The 15,982-nt window shown below is 44.0% G+C and overlaps 1 protein-coding gene across 2 annotated transcripts in view; it reads left to right on the top strand.

Moving 5' to 3' along the window:
* Nucleotides 1-41: 41 nt before the first annotated feature.
* Nucleotides 42-15,982, top strand: part of brf1b (BRF1 RNA polymerase III transcription initiation factor subunit b) — a 459,400-nt gene continuing 443,459 nt past the window's right edge. For both annotated transcript variants that reach the window (XM_063045501.1, XM_063045512.1), the window contains exon 1: nt 42-486. In XM_063045501.1, the coding sequence (XP_062901571.1) occupies nt 300-486 (187 nt within the window). In that variant the 5' untranslated portion in view covers nt 42-299. The remainder of the gene's footprint in view (nt 487-15,982) is intronic.

Raw genomic sequence — 15,982 nt, 5'->3', positions numbered from 1 at the left:
CGAGTGGGCAGCCCCGCTCCGCCGGCTCAGTGTGGCTCCGGACGGCGAGCCGCGCGGACGCGGAGTGGGCTCGGCGTGCGCGGTGGCTCCGTGGATCGTGGTGAGGTTCTCGGAGACCGTCAGGGACTCGACGAGAGGGCGGCCGCTCGGGTGCACAGCTCACCGCCGACAGCCAGGCCCGGAAGAAGTCGCCATCTCGGCCTGAATTACCCGCCGAGGCCGAAGGCCCAGCTGCAGCCTCGGGCTGCTGTGAGGGTGTCTCGCTCGCCGGCCAGGAAAGGAGTAAGGGTTCGTCAGCCATGGCCAGCTCCCGGGTCTGCCGCACTTGCGGCTGCACCGATATCGACTTGGACCAGGCGCGGGGGGACGCGGTATGTACGGCTTGCGGCTCCGTCCTGGAGGACAACATCATCGTGTCCGAGGTGCAGTTTGTGGAGAACAGCGGCGGCGGCTCTTCGGCCGTCGGGCAGTTCGTCTCCTTGGATGGTGAGTACGCTCGGCCCATCGACCCGCTGCACGCGTGGCCCCCCTCCCCATACCCGCTGCACGCACGCGAGCGCCAGGGATCCACGGCCCGTGGTACTTACTGTGGGGGAAAAAAGTATTGTTGGTATTTGCAATTGTGTATACTCTCGCAAGAACTTCATTTGAATTAGAACTCTCCTAAGTTTATAGGAGCCTTCGGAGTGAAAGTTGCTGCCAAAATGAAAACTTCACTTTCTGTCCTCCCTTGCTCAAGTTTGTCGCTGTCGTGGACATACATACACTGGGTATAAATAACATGGGAATCAGAATCGTGTGTTATCACTGACAGCTCCAGAAATTTGGCAGTGAGAATTTATTGCTGATATGTCATGAAAGTTAGCTTTTATTTTGCAGCAGGTTGTGTAACCTTGATTCACTTGCAAAGCTACTGTCAGTTATGAAATGACCGTTGTCATCTGTGATACCTGGGAGCTGCCAAAGTGATCATGAACTCATGGTGGTATTGTTCAGTGACTTAATTCCGTCTACTGGACTCTGAGGACTGTACTCCTTTCTTTCAAGTCATTGGATTGCTTACAGGCACACAAGAGTTAGGATCTGGTAGGTCTCATCCAAAGATTGCATCTCCTGAGTGTTCGTCTTGGTTTGTGCACTTGGGTCTCTAGAGTGGGAACATGGGAGCAGTCTATCTTTATAAATATCCCTATATATCCCCAAATAGGTGAATCATTGTAGACTCTACTGTTCCATAAATTCAGCATTAATCAGTTGAGGCCCTCTGGTTAGGGTTGACCACGGATGTTACTTCCTAGCTCTCTACGTAATACACTAGCCAGGACAGTATGATTTGGAGGCAAGCTGTTCCCCATGGAGCAAGCTCCCCCTCTCCACACAGCTGATGAATCCAAAGAAACGGCAGCGACTGATACAGTTTGGCACATTTGGCATCGCAGGAGTTGCCAGTCAGCATTGAACTCACATAGAACTGTCTTAGAGACTCCAGCTCCGGATTCTTCCTCGGGGTTTACTCTCAAAGCCTTCCCTATGAGGGGGTATAGCGGCAAACAGGGGAGGTTTGAGACTGGAGTTTTCCTTCTCCCTGATGAGCTCCATCTGCCTGAATCGGCTGCTTTTAAGGCACTGGTAACCTGCCTTTGCCCCTATTTTGTCGCTAGAAATGGTCCCACTGGGCTTAGCTGCTAAGCTACACGTGAAGGCCAGGAGCTGGACTTGGTTGTCAGAGCCTTTTGAGATACATGCCATTGGGAGCATTAAATAGGTACTGGGAGATTATCCCCACTACCACCATTGCCTATTACAACCTTAAGGAACCATCGATCAGTAAATTGTTTATTATTGTCACATTTACAGTGAAAAAATGTTTCACATACCATCCATACAGATCATTTCATTACATCTATGCATTGAGGTATTGCATAGAACGTAGAACAGTACTGCACAGGAACAGGCCCTTCGGCCTACAATGTTGTGCTGAACCAATTAATTTAGAAATCAAATGTCTAATTAAACTAATCCCTACTGCCTACACAATGTCCATGTCCTTCCATTCCCCTCAGATTCATGTGCCTATCCAGACGTCTCTTAAAATCCTAATGTTTTTTGCCTCCACCACCACTCAGGCACCTACCACTCTCTGTTTATTTAAAAAAAACTTGCCCCTCACATCTCCTTTGGAAAAACCAATTACAGAATGCAGAATAAAATGTTACGGTTACAGAGAAAGTGCATGGCAGGCACGAAATAAGGGGAAAGGTCATAACGAGGTAGGTTGTGAGGTCAAGAGTCCACCTTGACACAGTAGGGGCCGTTCAGTAGTCTTGTAACTGCAGGATAGAAGCTGTCCTTGAGCCTGGCAGTACATACCTCCAAGCTTTTGTATCGTCTGCCCAATGGCGTGAGAGAGAATAGAGAATGTCTGGGGTGGGTAGGGTCTTTGATTATACTGGCTGCTGTACCGAAGCTGATAGAAATATAGACATTGTCCATGGAGAAGGTCTGCTGAGTTCCTCCAGCATTTTGTGTGTGTTGCTTGGATTTCCAGCATCTGCAGATTCTCTCTTGTTTGTGATTGGATTACTATACTGTGAATTCTCTTCCAACGATGCCTATCCTGAAAAAGTTTAAATCTTCTCTTCCACCTATCACCCTGTGTTTCTCTCTCTCTCTCTCTCTCTCTCTCTCTCTCCTACTTCCACCTTTTAAACCTATTACTCATCTTTTTTTCTCCAATCCTGCCAAAGGGTTTTGGCCTGAAACGTTGACTGTACTTTTTATTTCCATAGATACTGCTTGGCCTGCTGAGTTCCTCCAGCATTTTGTGTGCGTTCCATGGAGGAGAGGCTGGTTTCTGTAATGTGCTGAGCTGTGTCCCTGACTCTCTTACGTTCTTGAGCAAAGCAGTTGCTATACTAAGCTGTAATACATCCAATTAGGATGATTAAGGGCATTTATAACACTTGTTAAATTGGTTTATCATTGTCATACGCACTAAAGTACAATGGAAAAAATTGTCGTGCATAGCTTCCATTCAGATCAAATCATTGTGGTATCAAAAGGTAAACCAAAAGCATGCAGAATCAGGTGTTACAGAGAAGGTGCAGTGCACGTGGACTGTGAGGTCAAGAGTCCATATTATCGTTACAGGGAACCATAACAGTGGAGTTGAAGCTGTCTTTGAGCCTGCTGGCACATGCTTTACGTGTCAACAGGAACACGTTAAATTTCCTGAGACACCCAAGTACTGTCTTTTCCTGCAAGCATAAGCAGCTTGTGGTTCCCTCAAATGTTCAAAAAGTCTAGTTTTGTGTCTGCTATCCTCTGCATTATTATAGGAAGGAGCTGGAAGCTTCAGAGAGGGAGCAGAGGAGATTTACCAGGATGCTGCCCGGATTAGAGAGCATGTTTTATGAGGATAGGTTGAGCAAGCTCGGGCTTTTCTGTTTTCAGTGAAAGAGGATGAGAGATGATTTGATAGTGGTGTACAAGATAAAAGGCATAGATGGATTAGACAGCCGGGAAGAAATGGCTAATATGAGGAGGCATGACGGTAATGTGATTGGAGGAAAGTATAAGGGGGATGTGAGAGAAGTATGTTTTTTGTGAGAGAATGGTAGGTGTGTGAGATGCCCTGCCAGGGGTGGTGGTAGAGGCCGATATATTAGGGACATTTAAGAGGCTCTTAGATAGGCACATGGATGACAGAAAAATAGAGAGTTGTGTGTGAAGAGAGTGTTAGATTGATCTTGGGGTGGGTTAACATGAGGGGGCATAATTTTAAGGTGCTTGGAAGTAGGTACAGGGAGGATGTCAGAGGTAAGTTTTTCACACAGTGGTGGGTGCGTGGAATGCACTGCCAGTAGAGGTGGATACAATAGGGTCTTTTAAAAGACTCTTAGAAAGGTACATGGAGCTTAGAAAAATATACAACTGTACGTTAGGGAAATTCTAGGCAGCTTCTAGAGTAGGTTACATGGTCGGCACAACATTGTGGGTTGAAGGGCCTGTAGTGATAAGACTGCTGAATGGATCCTGACCCGGATCTGGGCCATACCCTCCAAATATCTGGACCTGCCTCTCGTTTTTTTTTTTGCACTCCTTACTTTCCATTTTTCTATTTTCTATTTATGATTTATAATTTAAATTTTTAATATTCACTAATTTTTACTATTTTTAATATTTAATATTTGTAATCCAGGGAGCGGGAAGCGCAGAATCAAATATCGCTGTGATGATTGTACGTTCTAGTATCAATTGTCTGGTGACAGTAAAGTACAAACATTTATATAAAGTACATGTTGTAGATTTTTTATGTTCTAAAGGGTCAGCACAACATCACAGGCCAAAGGGCCTGTACTGCGCTGCACTGTTCTATGTTTCTCCTTTTTTCCTTCCCTTCTCCTCTGGGCGCCATCTACCTGTATTTTGTCCCTTTTCTGTTTTCATCTATCACCTACTGCCTCCCTCCTTCATTCTGTCTGCCCATCATCCCGTACCGTGTGCTTCCACCTATTACCTTCCAGCCCCTGTCTTGCCCCTCTCAATTCTATGTACTGGTATTGTCCCTCTTATGGACTGTAGCCAGTTGATACAAAATTGGATGGGTGGAAGGAGTTGGTGGGTGGTAGTGGAGGGTTGCTTTTCATGTGGAGGCATGTGACTAGGGGTGCTGATGTGACTAGGGGTGCTGATGAATCCTCTGCTGTGTGTAGTGTATATTAATGATTTAGTTGAGAATGTAGCTGGGATGATTATGAAGTTTGTGAATGACACTAAAGTGTGGTGGACAGTGAAAAGAATTTGCCTCAGGGTACAAGAGATCTTGATCAACTGGGAAAGTGGGCCAAGGAATGGCAGATGCAGTTGAACTCAGCCAAGTGTGAAGTGATGTATTTTGGGGCAGGACGTGCACAGTGAATGGCGGGGCTTGGGAAGTGTTGTAGAACAGAGACCACCAAAGGTTCAAGTACGTAGCTTCTTAAAGTAGCAACATGCTATACAGTGGTGAAGGTGATCTTTGGCATGCTTGCCTTTGTCTATCAGGGCAGTGATCCCCAACCTCTGGGCCGCGGACTGATACCGGGCTGCGAAGCGTGCAGGGGTGCAGCGGTAGCTGGAGCGCACCCAGCACATCTTTAAGAAAAAAGCCGAAATAAACAAGCTAATTAATTAGGTGCCGCCCGGCACGTAAATGTCGGCCCAGATCAGAGGCGATTGCCGATTTCACTTGCTCTACGCGATGTTCACTTCTCTTTCCAGGGCGCTGGAGCCTTTAGCTGTTCCATTGTTTGGTCAATTTAAACGTCAGCCCAGACAGGCTGAAAAGACAGGGCTGTCAGGATCGAGGTGACATGTTGAATCTACACAAACTAATAAAGTATAGGCACTGCTGTGCTTTCTTTGTAATGACAGTTACGTGCTGGTCCCAGGACAGATCCTCTGACACTTTTCAGAGAGAGAAACGTCGATCCTTACTGCTGAAGAATGTAAAGTTATTGACCCTCTCTATCTCAGTTCCTGTAATAAAGACTGGCTTCTAGGCAGCACCTAATTAATTAGCTTGTTTACTTGGTCTTTTTTCTTAAAGTTGTGCTGGGTGCGCTCCGGCTATCACTGCACCCCTGCATGCTTCGCAGCCCGATATCGGTCTGTGGCCCGGATGGTGGGAGCCACTGCATCAGGGGATTGAGTACAAGAGTTGGGATGTCATATTACAGCTGCATAAAGAAAATAGCTTTATTTGTCCCTTGCATTTCACTGTATGTTTTGATATGCATCATTTACATCAACGACCAACACAGTAATGATATGATTGTGGTGGCTTGCAAGTTTCGCCATGCTTATAGCGCCAACATATTATGTCCACTTTGGAATGTGGTAGGGACCAGAGCACCCAAGGAAACCTACGCAGTCATGGAGGAACTCCTTACAAACGACAGTGGAATTGAATCCAGGTTGCCTACGCTGTAATGACATTATGCTTACCGATGTACGACTGCACCACCCTAGCAGTTTCTCTGTAATGTTTGATTCTGCACGCTGTTATTGTTTTATCTTGTGCTACTTCAATTCACTGTTGCTACGCTTTGATCTGTATGGATGCTAAGTAAGTCATTTTTTACTGTACCTCGAGGCATGTGACAAAAATCTTGTGGCCTCAGGAATCAAATCCAGGTGAGACCATACTTGGTATTGACCATACGATATAGGGGCAGAATTAAAGTTGCTGGTGAACGCAGCAGGCCAGGCAGCATCTCTAGGAAGAGGTACAGTCGACGTTTCAGGCCGAGACCCTTCGTCAGGACTAACTGAAGGAAGAGTGAGTAAGAGATTTGAAAGTGGGGGGGGGGGAGGGGAGATCCGAAATGATAGGAGAAGACAGGAGGGAGAGGGATGGAGCCAAGAGCTGGACAGTTGATTGGCAAAAGGGATATGAGAGGATCATGGGACAGGAGGCCTAGGGAGAAAGAAAAGGGGGAGGGGGGAAAAAAACCAGAGGATGGGCAAGGGGTGACAGAGGGAGAAAAAGGAGAAAGAGAGAGAGAAAGAATGTGTGTATATAAATAAATAACGGATGGGGTACGCGGGGGAGGTGGGGCATTAGCGGAAGTTAGAGAAGTCAATGTTCATGCCATCAGGTTGGAGGCTACCCAGACGGAATATGAGGTGTTGTTCCTCCAACCTGAGTGTGGCTTCATCTTTACAGTAGAGGAGGCTGTGGATAGACATGTCAGAATGGGAATGGGATGTGGAATTAAAATGTGTGGCCACTGGGAGATCCTGCTTTCTCTGGCGGACAGAGCGTTGGTGTTCAGCAAAGTGGTCTCCCAGTCTGCATCGGGTCTCGCCAATATATAAAAGGCCACACCGGGAGCACCGGACGCAGTATATCACCCCAGCCGACTCACAGGTGAAGTGTTGCCTCACCTGGAAGGACTGTCTGGGGCCCTGAATGGTGGTGAGGGAGGAAGTGTAAGGGCATGTGTAGCACTTGTTCCACTTACAAGGGTAAGTGCCATGAGGGAGATCAGTGGGGAGGGATGCGGGGGACAAATGGACAAGAGAGTTGCGTAGGGAGTGATCCCTGTGGAAAGCGGGGGCGGGGTAGGGAAAGATGTGGTGGGATCCCTTTGGAGGTGGCAAAAGTTACAGAGAATTACTGGCATTGGTTTAGGGTGATTTAAAGGGACTTGAGAGGCATGATTTTCCCCAGAGGGTGGTGAGAACATGGAATGAGCTGCTCAGGAAGTGGTAGCAGTTACGATATTCAAAGGGGATTTGGACCGACACATAATTAGGAAGGGTTAAGAGGGTTATGATTCAGATGTAGGCAAATGGATTTTTGCTAGTCACATTGGTCGAATAGAAGAGTTGGGACTAGTGGGATTAGCTACAACCAACCTGAGAATGGGTGGTTGAATCATTTCTAGATTCACAGAGTGATAGAGCACAGAAGCAAGATGTTTGGCCCATCCATGCCAATCTTCTTGCCCATCTACACTAATCCCATTTTTGCATTAGGTCCTTGAACTGGAAGTATTCTTCTATGCCTTGCCTATGAGTGCCTGTCTAAATGTCATAGTCATACAGCACAGATACAGGCCTTTTGGTCAATGCCAACCATAATTCCCATTTGCCCTGGTTTGGCCCATATCCTTATAAACCTTTTCTGTCTGTTACTTGTCCAAGAGGCTATTAAACAAGATAAGAACGAGCCCATAGTATTACAGTAAAGATACTGGCATGGATAGAAGATTGGCTGACTGGCAGGAGGCAGAGTGGAAATAAAGCTGGCCTTTTCTGGTTGGCTGCCAGTGATTAGAGGTGTTCTGCATGGGTTGGTGTCGGATCTGTGTGTTTTCACGTTATATGTCAATGACTACACTGATGGCTTTGTAACCAAGTTTGCAGATGATACAAAGATGGGTAGAAAGAGCAAGTAATATTAAGGAAGCAGGGAGTCTGTAGAAGGAGTTGGATGGATTAGATGAATGGGCAAAGAAGTGGCAGATGGAATTCAGTGTCGGGAAGTGTATGGTCATGCACTTTGTTAGAAGGAGTAAAAGGCGAGCACTATTTTCTATAGGAAATTCTGTAGGATCAAAGGGACTTGAGAGTCATTGTGTAGGATTCCCTAAGAGATTCAAGATTGTTTAACATCATTTCCATTACGTAAGTGTAAAGGAGAATGAAGTATTTGTTACTCTGGATTCAATGCAGCACAATAAAACCACAATAAGATAAAGAACACAATAATAAAAAAAATGTGTAAGATAGCTTATATACATTGATTGTCCATAAAGTGACGCTAGACACAAGAGTGTCGGTGCATAAGGTGACTGACGGGAAATGATGGTGTTGTTGGGGGTATGGAGGGGTAGTTTAGTGGGTGGAGGTGTTGATCAGCCTTGCTGCTTGGGGAAAATAACTGTTTTTGAGTCTGGTAGTCCTGGCGTGGATGCTGTGTAGCATCCTTCGTGATGAGAGTGGGACAAACAGTGCATGAGCAGAGTGGGTGGGATTCTTCATGACATTACTGGCCCTCTTCTGGCACCCTTATGTATGTCCTTGAAGGTTAACTTGCAGCTTGAGTTGGTGGTTAGGAAGGCAAATGTTAGCATTCCATTCAAGAATATAAAAGCAAGGATGTAATGTTGAGGGTTTATACATCACAGATCAGACTGCATGGAGTATTGTGAGCAGTTTTAAGCCAAGTAACTAAGAAAGGATGTGCTGGCATTGGAGAGAGTCCAGAAGTGAATGAAAGGGTTAATATATGAGAAGTGTTTGGTAGCTCTGGCCTGTACTCAAGTTCAGAAGAATGAGGAGGAAGATCTCATTGAAACCTATTGACAATTGAAGGGCCTAGATTGAGTGGACTTGGAGAGGCAATCCCCTATAATGGGGGAGTCTCGACCAGAGGACACCAGGATTGAACTCTGATGCCCCGAGCTGTAATAACATCATGCTAACTGTTAATTTCTCTAGCTAGAGGGTGCTGAATTTATGGAACCAATTGTCACCGATGGCTTTGGAGGCCAACTAATTGAGTATATTTAAAGCTGAGGTTAATAGTTCTTGATTAGTAGAAGTATGAAAGGTTATGAGGAGAAGGCAGGAAGATGGGGTTGAGAGGGATAATAAATCAGCCATGATGGAATGGTGGAGCAGACTTGATGTGGTGGATCCCCCCAAAGACTCTTTGAAGCTCATTCCTCTCACCTTAAACCTTTTCTCTCTTGTTTTTGCTACTTTAAAAGCTGGGATAAAATGGCCTTGTTTATGAAGGACAAGGTCAATTTGAGGAATATGCTGCTCTGATCGACTTTAAACAACTGTGGATATAATAGCATATAACTTCAGCTGGGTTTTTCCTAAATCAGTGGTCATGAGAGGCTGAGTGAGTGACACTGCAGGTATCTGGCGTTGTGAGAAATGAGATTGTGCAGATGCTGGAAATCTTGAGTAACACACAAAATGCTGGAGGAACTCAGCAGGTCAAGTAGCATCTATGGAGGGGAATAAACAGTTGACATTTTGGGCTGAGAGCCTTCATCAGGAAGGTGAATGCCTGACTTGCTAAGTTTCACCAGCATTTTGTGTGTGTTGCCCTTGTTGTAATCTTGATGTTCGTACATATGTAAGGTGTGTAGCAATTTGGAATAATTAAAATATGTGGAATTGCCTGCGGCATTCTGTAATGCATTTGTAAAGTATGCTTCATGCAAACAAAACACTGGAGGTTTCACAGATGTGAAACCAAATAGAATTTGACCTACTGTGAAACCAAATATAATGATCTTTGAATGAATAAATGCACACACTTAGTCAAGGAGGAAGGGTTTAAGAAGCACTTTAAGAAGAGGAGAGAGCACTGCAGGATTTTGGGAAAGGTATTATGGACCTTGGCCAATTAAGGCTGGAGGCATTGCCTTCTCTAGTGGGTGATTAAGTGTTTCACAATACTCCAGAATTGGAAGATTGCTGAGATAGGGATAGTGGTATGTGTAAGAGGCTAGAGAGGAAGAACATAGAATGGCAGAGCACAGTGCAGGCCCTTCCGAGATCAATCTGATTTTTCCCTCCCACATAACCCTCCATTTTTCTTTCATCCATCTGCCTAATATTGGAAGGAAGAATGACTGAATCAAAAATGCAATGAAGTAGAAGGCCATATTGACAATAGCAAAGAAATGCACAAGAAAATTAAGGAAATTACTGGAATTAAGAAAACCACCTCTACAGGATGCATAAGATCAGCAGACGGATCCATACTAACAAATCCAGATAAAGTATGTGAGAGGTGGATTCAGTATATAGAACAGCTTTTTGAAGACCATAAAGGGGAACCCCCAGATATTAAACACCCTAATTCTGGTCCACCTATTACCAAAGAAGAAAAAACTAAAGCAATGAAAAGCGTGAAACATGGTAAAGCTACTGGACCTGATGAAATTTCAGTGGAAATAATACAAGCCCTAGAATATCTGGGCATAGATATTCTTCTTGAACTGTTTAATGGCATATATGAGTCTGGTGTATTGCCTGACGATCTCTTGAAATCAGTATTTATAACCCTGCCAAAAACTCCTGGAACTATTGACTGTGAAAATTATAGAACAATCAGTCTTGTGAGTCACATAATAAAGATTTTGTTGAGAATTGTTCTGAGTCGAATTAAAAACAAGTTTAAGGCCAGAAAGGAACTAGGAATGCAATTTTCATACTAATGAATGCTTTCAGAAAGGGCAATTGAATATCAAAATGATGTCTTTTTATGTTTTATTGATTTCACTAAAGCATTCGACAAAGTGCAGCATGAAAAATTATTTCAAATTCTCACTAAACTAAAACATTGACGGAAGGGACCAACAACTGCTTCAAAATTTATATTGGAATCAAACGGCGGCAGTAAAAATTGATGATAATATAAGCAGTTAGACTAAAATTCAAAAAGGAGTTAGACAGGGATGTGTTCCTCACTGGAATTTAATATCTACAGTGAAATGATTCTCAGAGAAATAAAAGACCTAGATGGGATAGAAACTGGAGGTGTTAACACATATCAACAATATAAGATATGCCAATGATACCACCCTAGTTGCAAGTGCTGCAGAAGACCTACAAATCCTCCGAGACAAAGTAGTACAAACAAGTGCAGATTTTGGTCTAACCATCAACTGTAAAAAAAAACACACTCCAAATGTATGGTAATATCAAAACAGCAGGATACAGGTTTCCCCTGCCATCGGAAGGTAGAGCGTTCCTATGAAACGGTTCGTAAGCCGGAATGTCGTAAAGCAAAGAAGCAATTACCATTTATTTATATGGGAAAAATTTGTGTGTGTTCGCAGACCCAAAAATAACCTACCAAATCATGCCAAATAACACATAAAACCTAAAATAACAGTAACATATAGTAAAAGCAGAAATGATATGATAAATACATAGCCTATATAAAGTAGAAATACTTTTCCACAACCATTGCCTGCACTGTTTGCCATAGCGAAAATCTCACGCAAGCGCTCTCGGCAGAAAATCTCACGCAAGTGCTTTTGGCCGAAACACTCTCTCTCCAGTAACCTTTAAGCTATGAAGCTGCCAAATCATACCAAGTAACACGTAAAGATACACAGCCTATATAAAGTAGAAATAATGTATGTACAGGTTAGTATCACTTACAGGAATTGGGAAGACAGCGCCGATCACATTAATGATGGTGTGTTAGGTTGAGTCATCGCAGGTTGGGGTGGTGCAGTGGCCCCCACCCTCCAGTCCGCCAACCGATACTGATCTGCGAAGCATGCAGGGGTACAGTGGTGGCCGGAACGCACCCAGCACATCTTTAAGAAAAAAGCCGAAATAAACATGCTAATTAATTAGGTGCCGCCTGGTATGTAATTGTCGGCCCCGATCAGAGGTGATTGCCGATTGCATCGCCTCTGATGTGGGCTGACAATTACGTGCCGGGTGGCACCTAATTAATTAGCATGTTTTTTTCGGCTTTTTTCTTAAAGATGTGCTTTGTGCCTCCCGGCTACCGCTGCATTCTCCGCGAATCAGTATCTGTCCAGGGCCCGGGGGTTGGGGTGGTGGGACACTGGGGTGTCATCTCATCGTCGTCTGTTTCCATTAGGGCAGGCAGCTCATCTTCTCCTATGACTGCCTGCCTCGATCTCTAAGGTCGAGGTTGGTCGTCTGCTGTGGCTGATGTGGAAGACTTGAAAAACGACAGTATGCTTGACTGCTGAGCCTCGCGCATTTTCCTATCATGCAGTTCTTTGGAAGCACTCAAACCATCCTGCAAATATACCTTAAACCGACATACCTTTTCAAAATTAAAGTCATACTTTATCATTGCAGCGAAAATCTCACGCAGTTGCTTCACTTTCAGTTCCTGGACGACTTCACTTTCGGTCCGTTAGCTACTGCATTCAGTTTCGATTGTTATCCTTTCCTCTTCCAATTGCATCAGCTCTTCATCTATCAGTTCTTGGTCATGGGATGCCAAAACCTCTTCAACAGCATCTTCGTCAACTTCCACAAGCCAAACTCACTTTGTCCTTACTTCGTTCACCACGATCGAAGCGCTTAATTATGTCTAGTTTTACGCTAAGTGTAACACCCTTACGAGCTCTTTTAGGCTTTTCTGATACCTTAGAGCTCATCTTGCTAACAGTTGCTCACGGGCACATGTTTAAGCAATGCCGGCTAGAATGCCGTTCTCAGGGAGAGCGGCTGCTTGGGACGCGCACTGCCTTTTTTCGCGCGCTGCTTTTCCCGCACGCTGCCTTTTTCTCGTAACAGTGAAGACACCTTCTGTTAGTGAAAACAGGTAACTAATGTAGGTCTTTCGTAACAGTGAGGTTTCGTAAAGCGAACGTTCGAAAAGCGGGGGACACCTGTACTCCCAACTGCCAATTGTACATCGGTAACCAAAAGATTGAACAAAAAACCAGCTTTAATTACCTTGGTAGCTTTATATCACAAGATACTAGAAGTAAAGTAGAAATAAAAAGAAGAATTGCTATTGCCAAAACCAGCTTCCAAAAAATGAAACCCATTTTTTCCAACAGACACATTTCTATGACAACAAGACTTGGGGTACTAAAATGTTACATCTGGTTAATCTATGCTTCCGAAACATAGACTACAACACCAAAACTCCAAAGAAACTTAAAAGCAACAGAAGTGTGGTTTCTTAGAATGCTGAAAATATCATATAGAGATAGGGAAACTAATGAGACAGTACTCCAGTATGCCCATACAAAAAAGATCTTTAATGAAACATTAAATGAGAGAGAACTTAAATTCCTGGGCTATGTCATCAGAAAGGGAGAAATAGAATGCCTTACATTACAAGGCAGTGTGCCTGGGAAACGCAGTAGAGGAAGGCAAAGAAGAAAGTATATGGACACTGTGAAAGAACTAACAGATCTAAGTGTGCGAGATATCATTGAGGCTGTGTGGGATCATTCGATGTGGAAAGCCATGATCGCCCAAGCGTTTAACGCGCCAGGCACATGAAGATGTGTCTAAGAGTCTCTTAAATGCCCCCAATGTATCTGCCTCTACCACCACCTTTGACAGTGTATTCTATGCACTTGTTACTTAAAAAAAACCTCTGACATCTCCTTATCCTTTACAACAGTTTACCTTTTAATTATGCCCCCTCATATTAACTATTTCTGTACTAGGAAAAAGGCCTCCATCAAATCACCTGTAGTCCTCCTTTGCTGCACAGATAAAGATTTGTAAACAAGGTGAAGGATCTCAAAGCTAGCCTGTGGTGGACCAGGTGGCATTGAGTTCAGAAGCAGGAAAGGACATTTATAATGGGGCTTTGTTGGTTTTTGAGTTCAAGAAGTGTGTGTTCCACAGGGCGAGCCAGCAGTTAATTGCCTCCAGAAGGAGGTGGTAAGCTGCGTTCTTGACCCAATGCAGTCTTTGAGATTAGGGATGTCAAGGAGGGAGTTCCAGAACTTGACATGGTCCTGTGCAGTACGTTTTTATTGTCTGGTCCACATCCCACAACCTAAACTGTGTCAGATGATCGGAAAGGTTAGGCCACATGGAATCCAGGGTGGATATAAAATTGCTTTGTAGAGGGAGTCAGAAGGTGGTAGTTACTAAGGTTTCTGTCTCTATGGTGTAGTTATTTTGGCACCCATGGACTTTGTTGTGCTACAGTGGACTTTTTAAAGTTTAATTGTCTTTGTTCTTGTGAAAATTGTGTATGTTAATTTGTTTTTCTTGTGTATGTTGTGTATCTGATGCTGTGATGCTGTTGCAAGTAAGTTTTTCATTGCATCTGTACATGCTTGTTCTTGTGCATATGACAATAAACTCCATTTCAGACTTTCGAGTTTGGATTGGAGGCCTGTGACTAGTGATGTGTCACGATGATCAGTGCTGAGTCCAATGTTGTTTGTTATCTATATTAAGGTGTTGATGACGATCTTTTATAACATAGTTTGCAGGTGACAGCAAAATTGGTGACATAGTGGACAGCGAAGAAGATTATCTAAGATTGCAACAGGATCAAGGTGAACTGGGCCAAGGAATAACAGATAGAATTCAACTCTGACAAGTGTGAGCTTTTGTATTTTGGTCAGTTTAACCAGAGCAAGACTTGTACAGTAAATGTAGTGGAACAGAGTCCTAGGGGTACTAGTAGCTAGTTTCCTGAAAGCAGTGACAAAGGTAGATGGTGATGAAGAAGGTATTTGGCATGCTTGCCTTCATCAGGACGACAGGATCATGTTACAGCTGTACAAGATGTTGTTAAGGACACCCTTGGAGTGTTTAGTGCAGTTCTAGTCAACCAGCTATAGGAAGGATGTCATTAAGCTAGAAAGGATTCATAAAAGATTCACCGTAATGTTACGGGTACTGATGGATCTGAGATATGAGGAAGGGCTGGATAAGCTGGGACTTCTTTGCTGTACCAGACCATGATGCAACTAGCTGAACACTTTCAACTATACGTCTGTAGGAGTTGGGTAGAGTGTTCACTGACAGGCTGTACTTCTAAGAAGGTATTAGGTCAAAATTTCTAAGAAAATAAAGATGCTGGCAGACTTCCTGAATGATTACGTTATGTGCTGGGTCCAGGATGCATTACCTGGTATGTTAACACCCAGGCTTTCCAGCTACAATTTTCTGTCCAAAGTACAGCATTTCGTGTTCACAGTAGTCTCCTGTACACTGGAAAAACTACACACAGATTGTGTGACCACTATGTTCATATTGAAGGGTTCTATCAATATCCTACTGCCTGCCACATGAATGCCCTTCTCAATCTGACCCATCAATCTGTAGCCGCTTGTGCTGTTACGACAAGGCCCAAAGCACACTCAAAGAAAGTGACCCATCCTCCATCTGTAGACTCCTAGATTCATGATCACGTTCTACAACATGTGAGTAATTTCTTTTCATGTATCAGAACTGCCCAGTTCACTTTGAAATTGGCTAATTTTTTCCCCTCTATTAGCATTACCTAAGCTTTGGAAAATAAACCACAGTAAGACTTTGATAATCCAACAGCCTTGGGATTTTGGTGCTGGACCAGAAGACCCTCTGTCTGGACTTCTGGTGGTATCTCAACACACTTGACACTTTTGTTTTAACACACATGCTGCGCAGTAATCTACTTTTCTACTGAACTTGGGTTCAAAAGGAGCAGGAAAGTGCCCTCTGTTAGGTTTGGAGGGAGAGTGGGGAATTTCACCTTGTAAATTTCTTCTTCAGAACTCAGCTGTGGCTGCAGAGCCACCCAAGTTCCTGAATATTCTCCCCCACCCTCTGGGTATTGCCCACTCAGTCTGCGAAACTGGTCCACACTTCCAGTAACACACAGTCATCTTCATGATAATGCAGATTGGTGGACTTAGTGTGTTAATGAGTTAGCAAGTGATGGATGTTGGCAGAGATTGATAAGTTCTTGATTGGTAATTTTACCACTCAGTAATCTGTCATT

This window comes from Mobula hypostoma, chromosome 1 (assembly GCF_963921235.1).
Source record: "Mobula hypostoma chromosome 1, sMobHyp1.1, whole genome shotgun sequence".
In the NCBI taxonomy this organism is placed as follows: domain Eukaryota; kingdom Metazoa; phylum Chordata; class Chondrichthyes; order Myliobatiformes; family Myliobatidae; genus Mobula; species Mobula hypostoma.
This window is presented reverse-complemented; position numbering and strand designations above follow the sequence as displayed.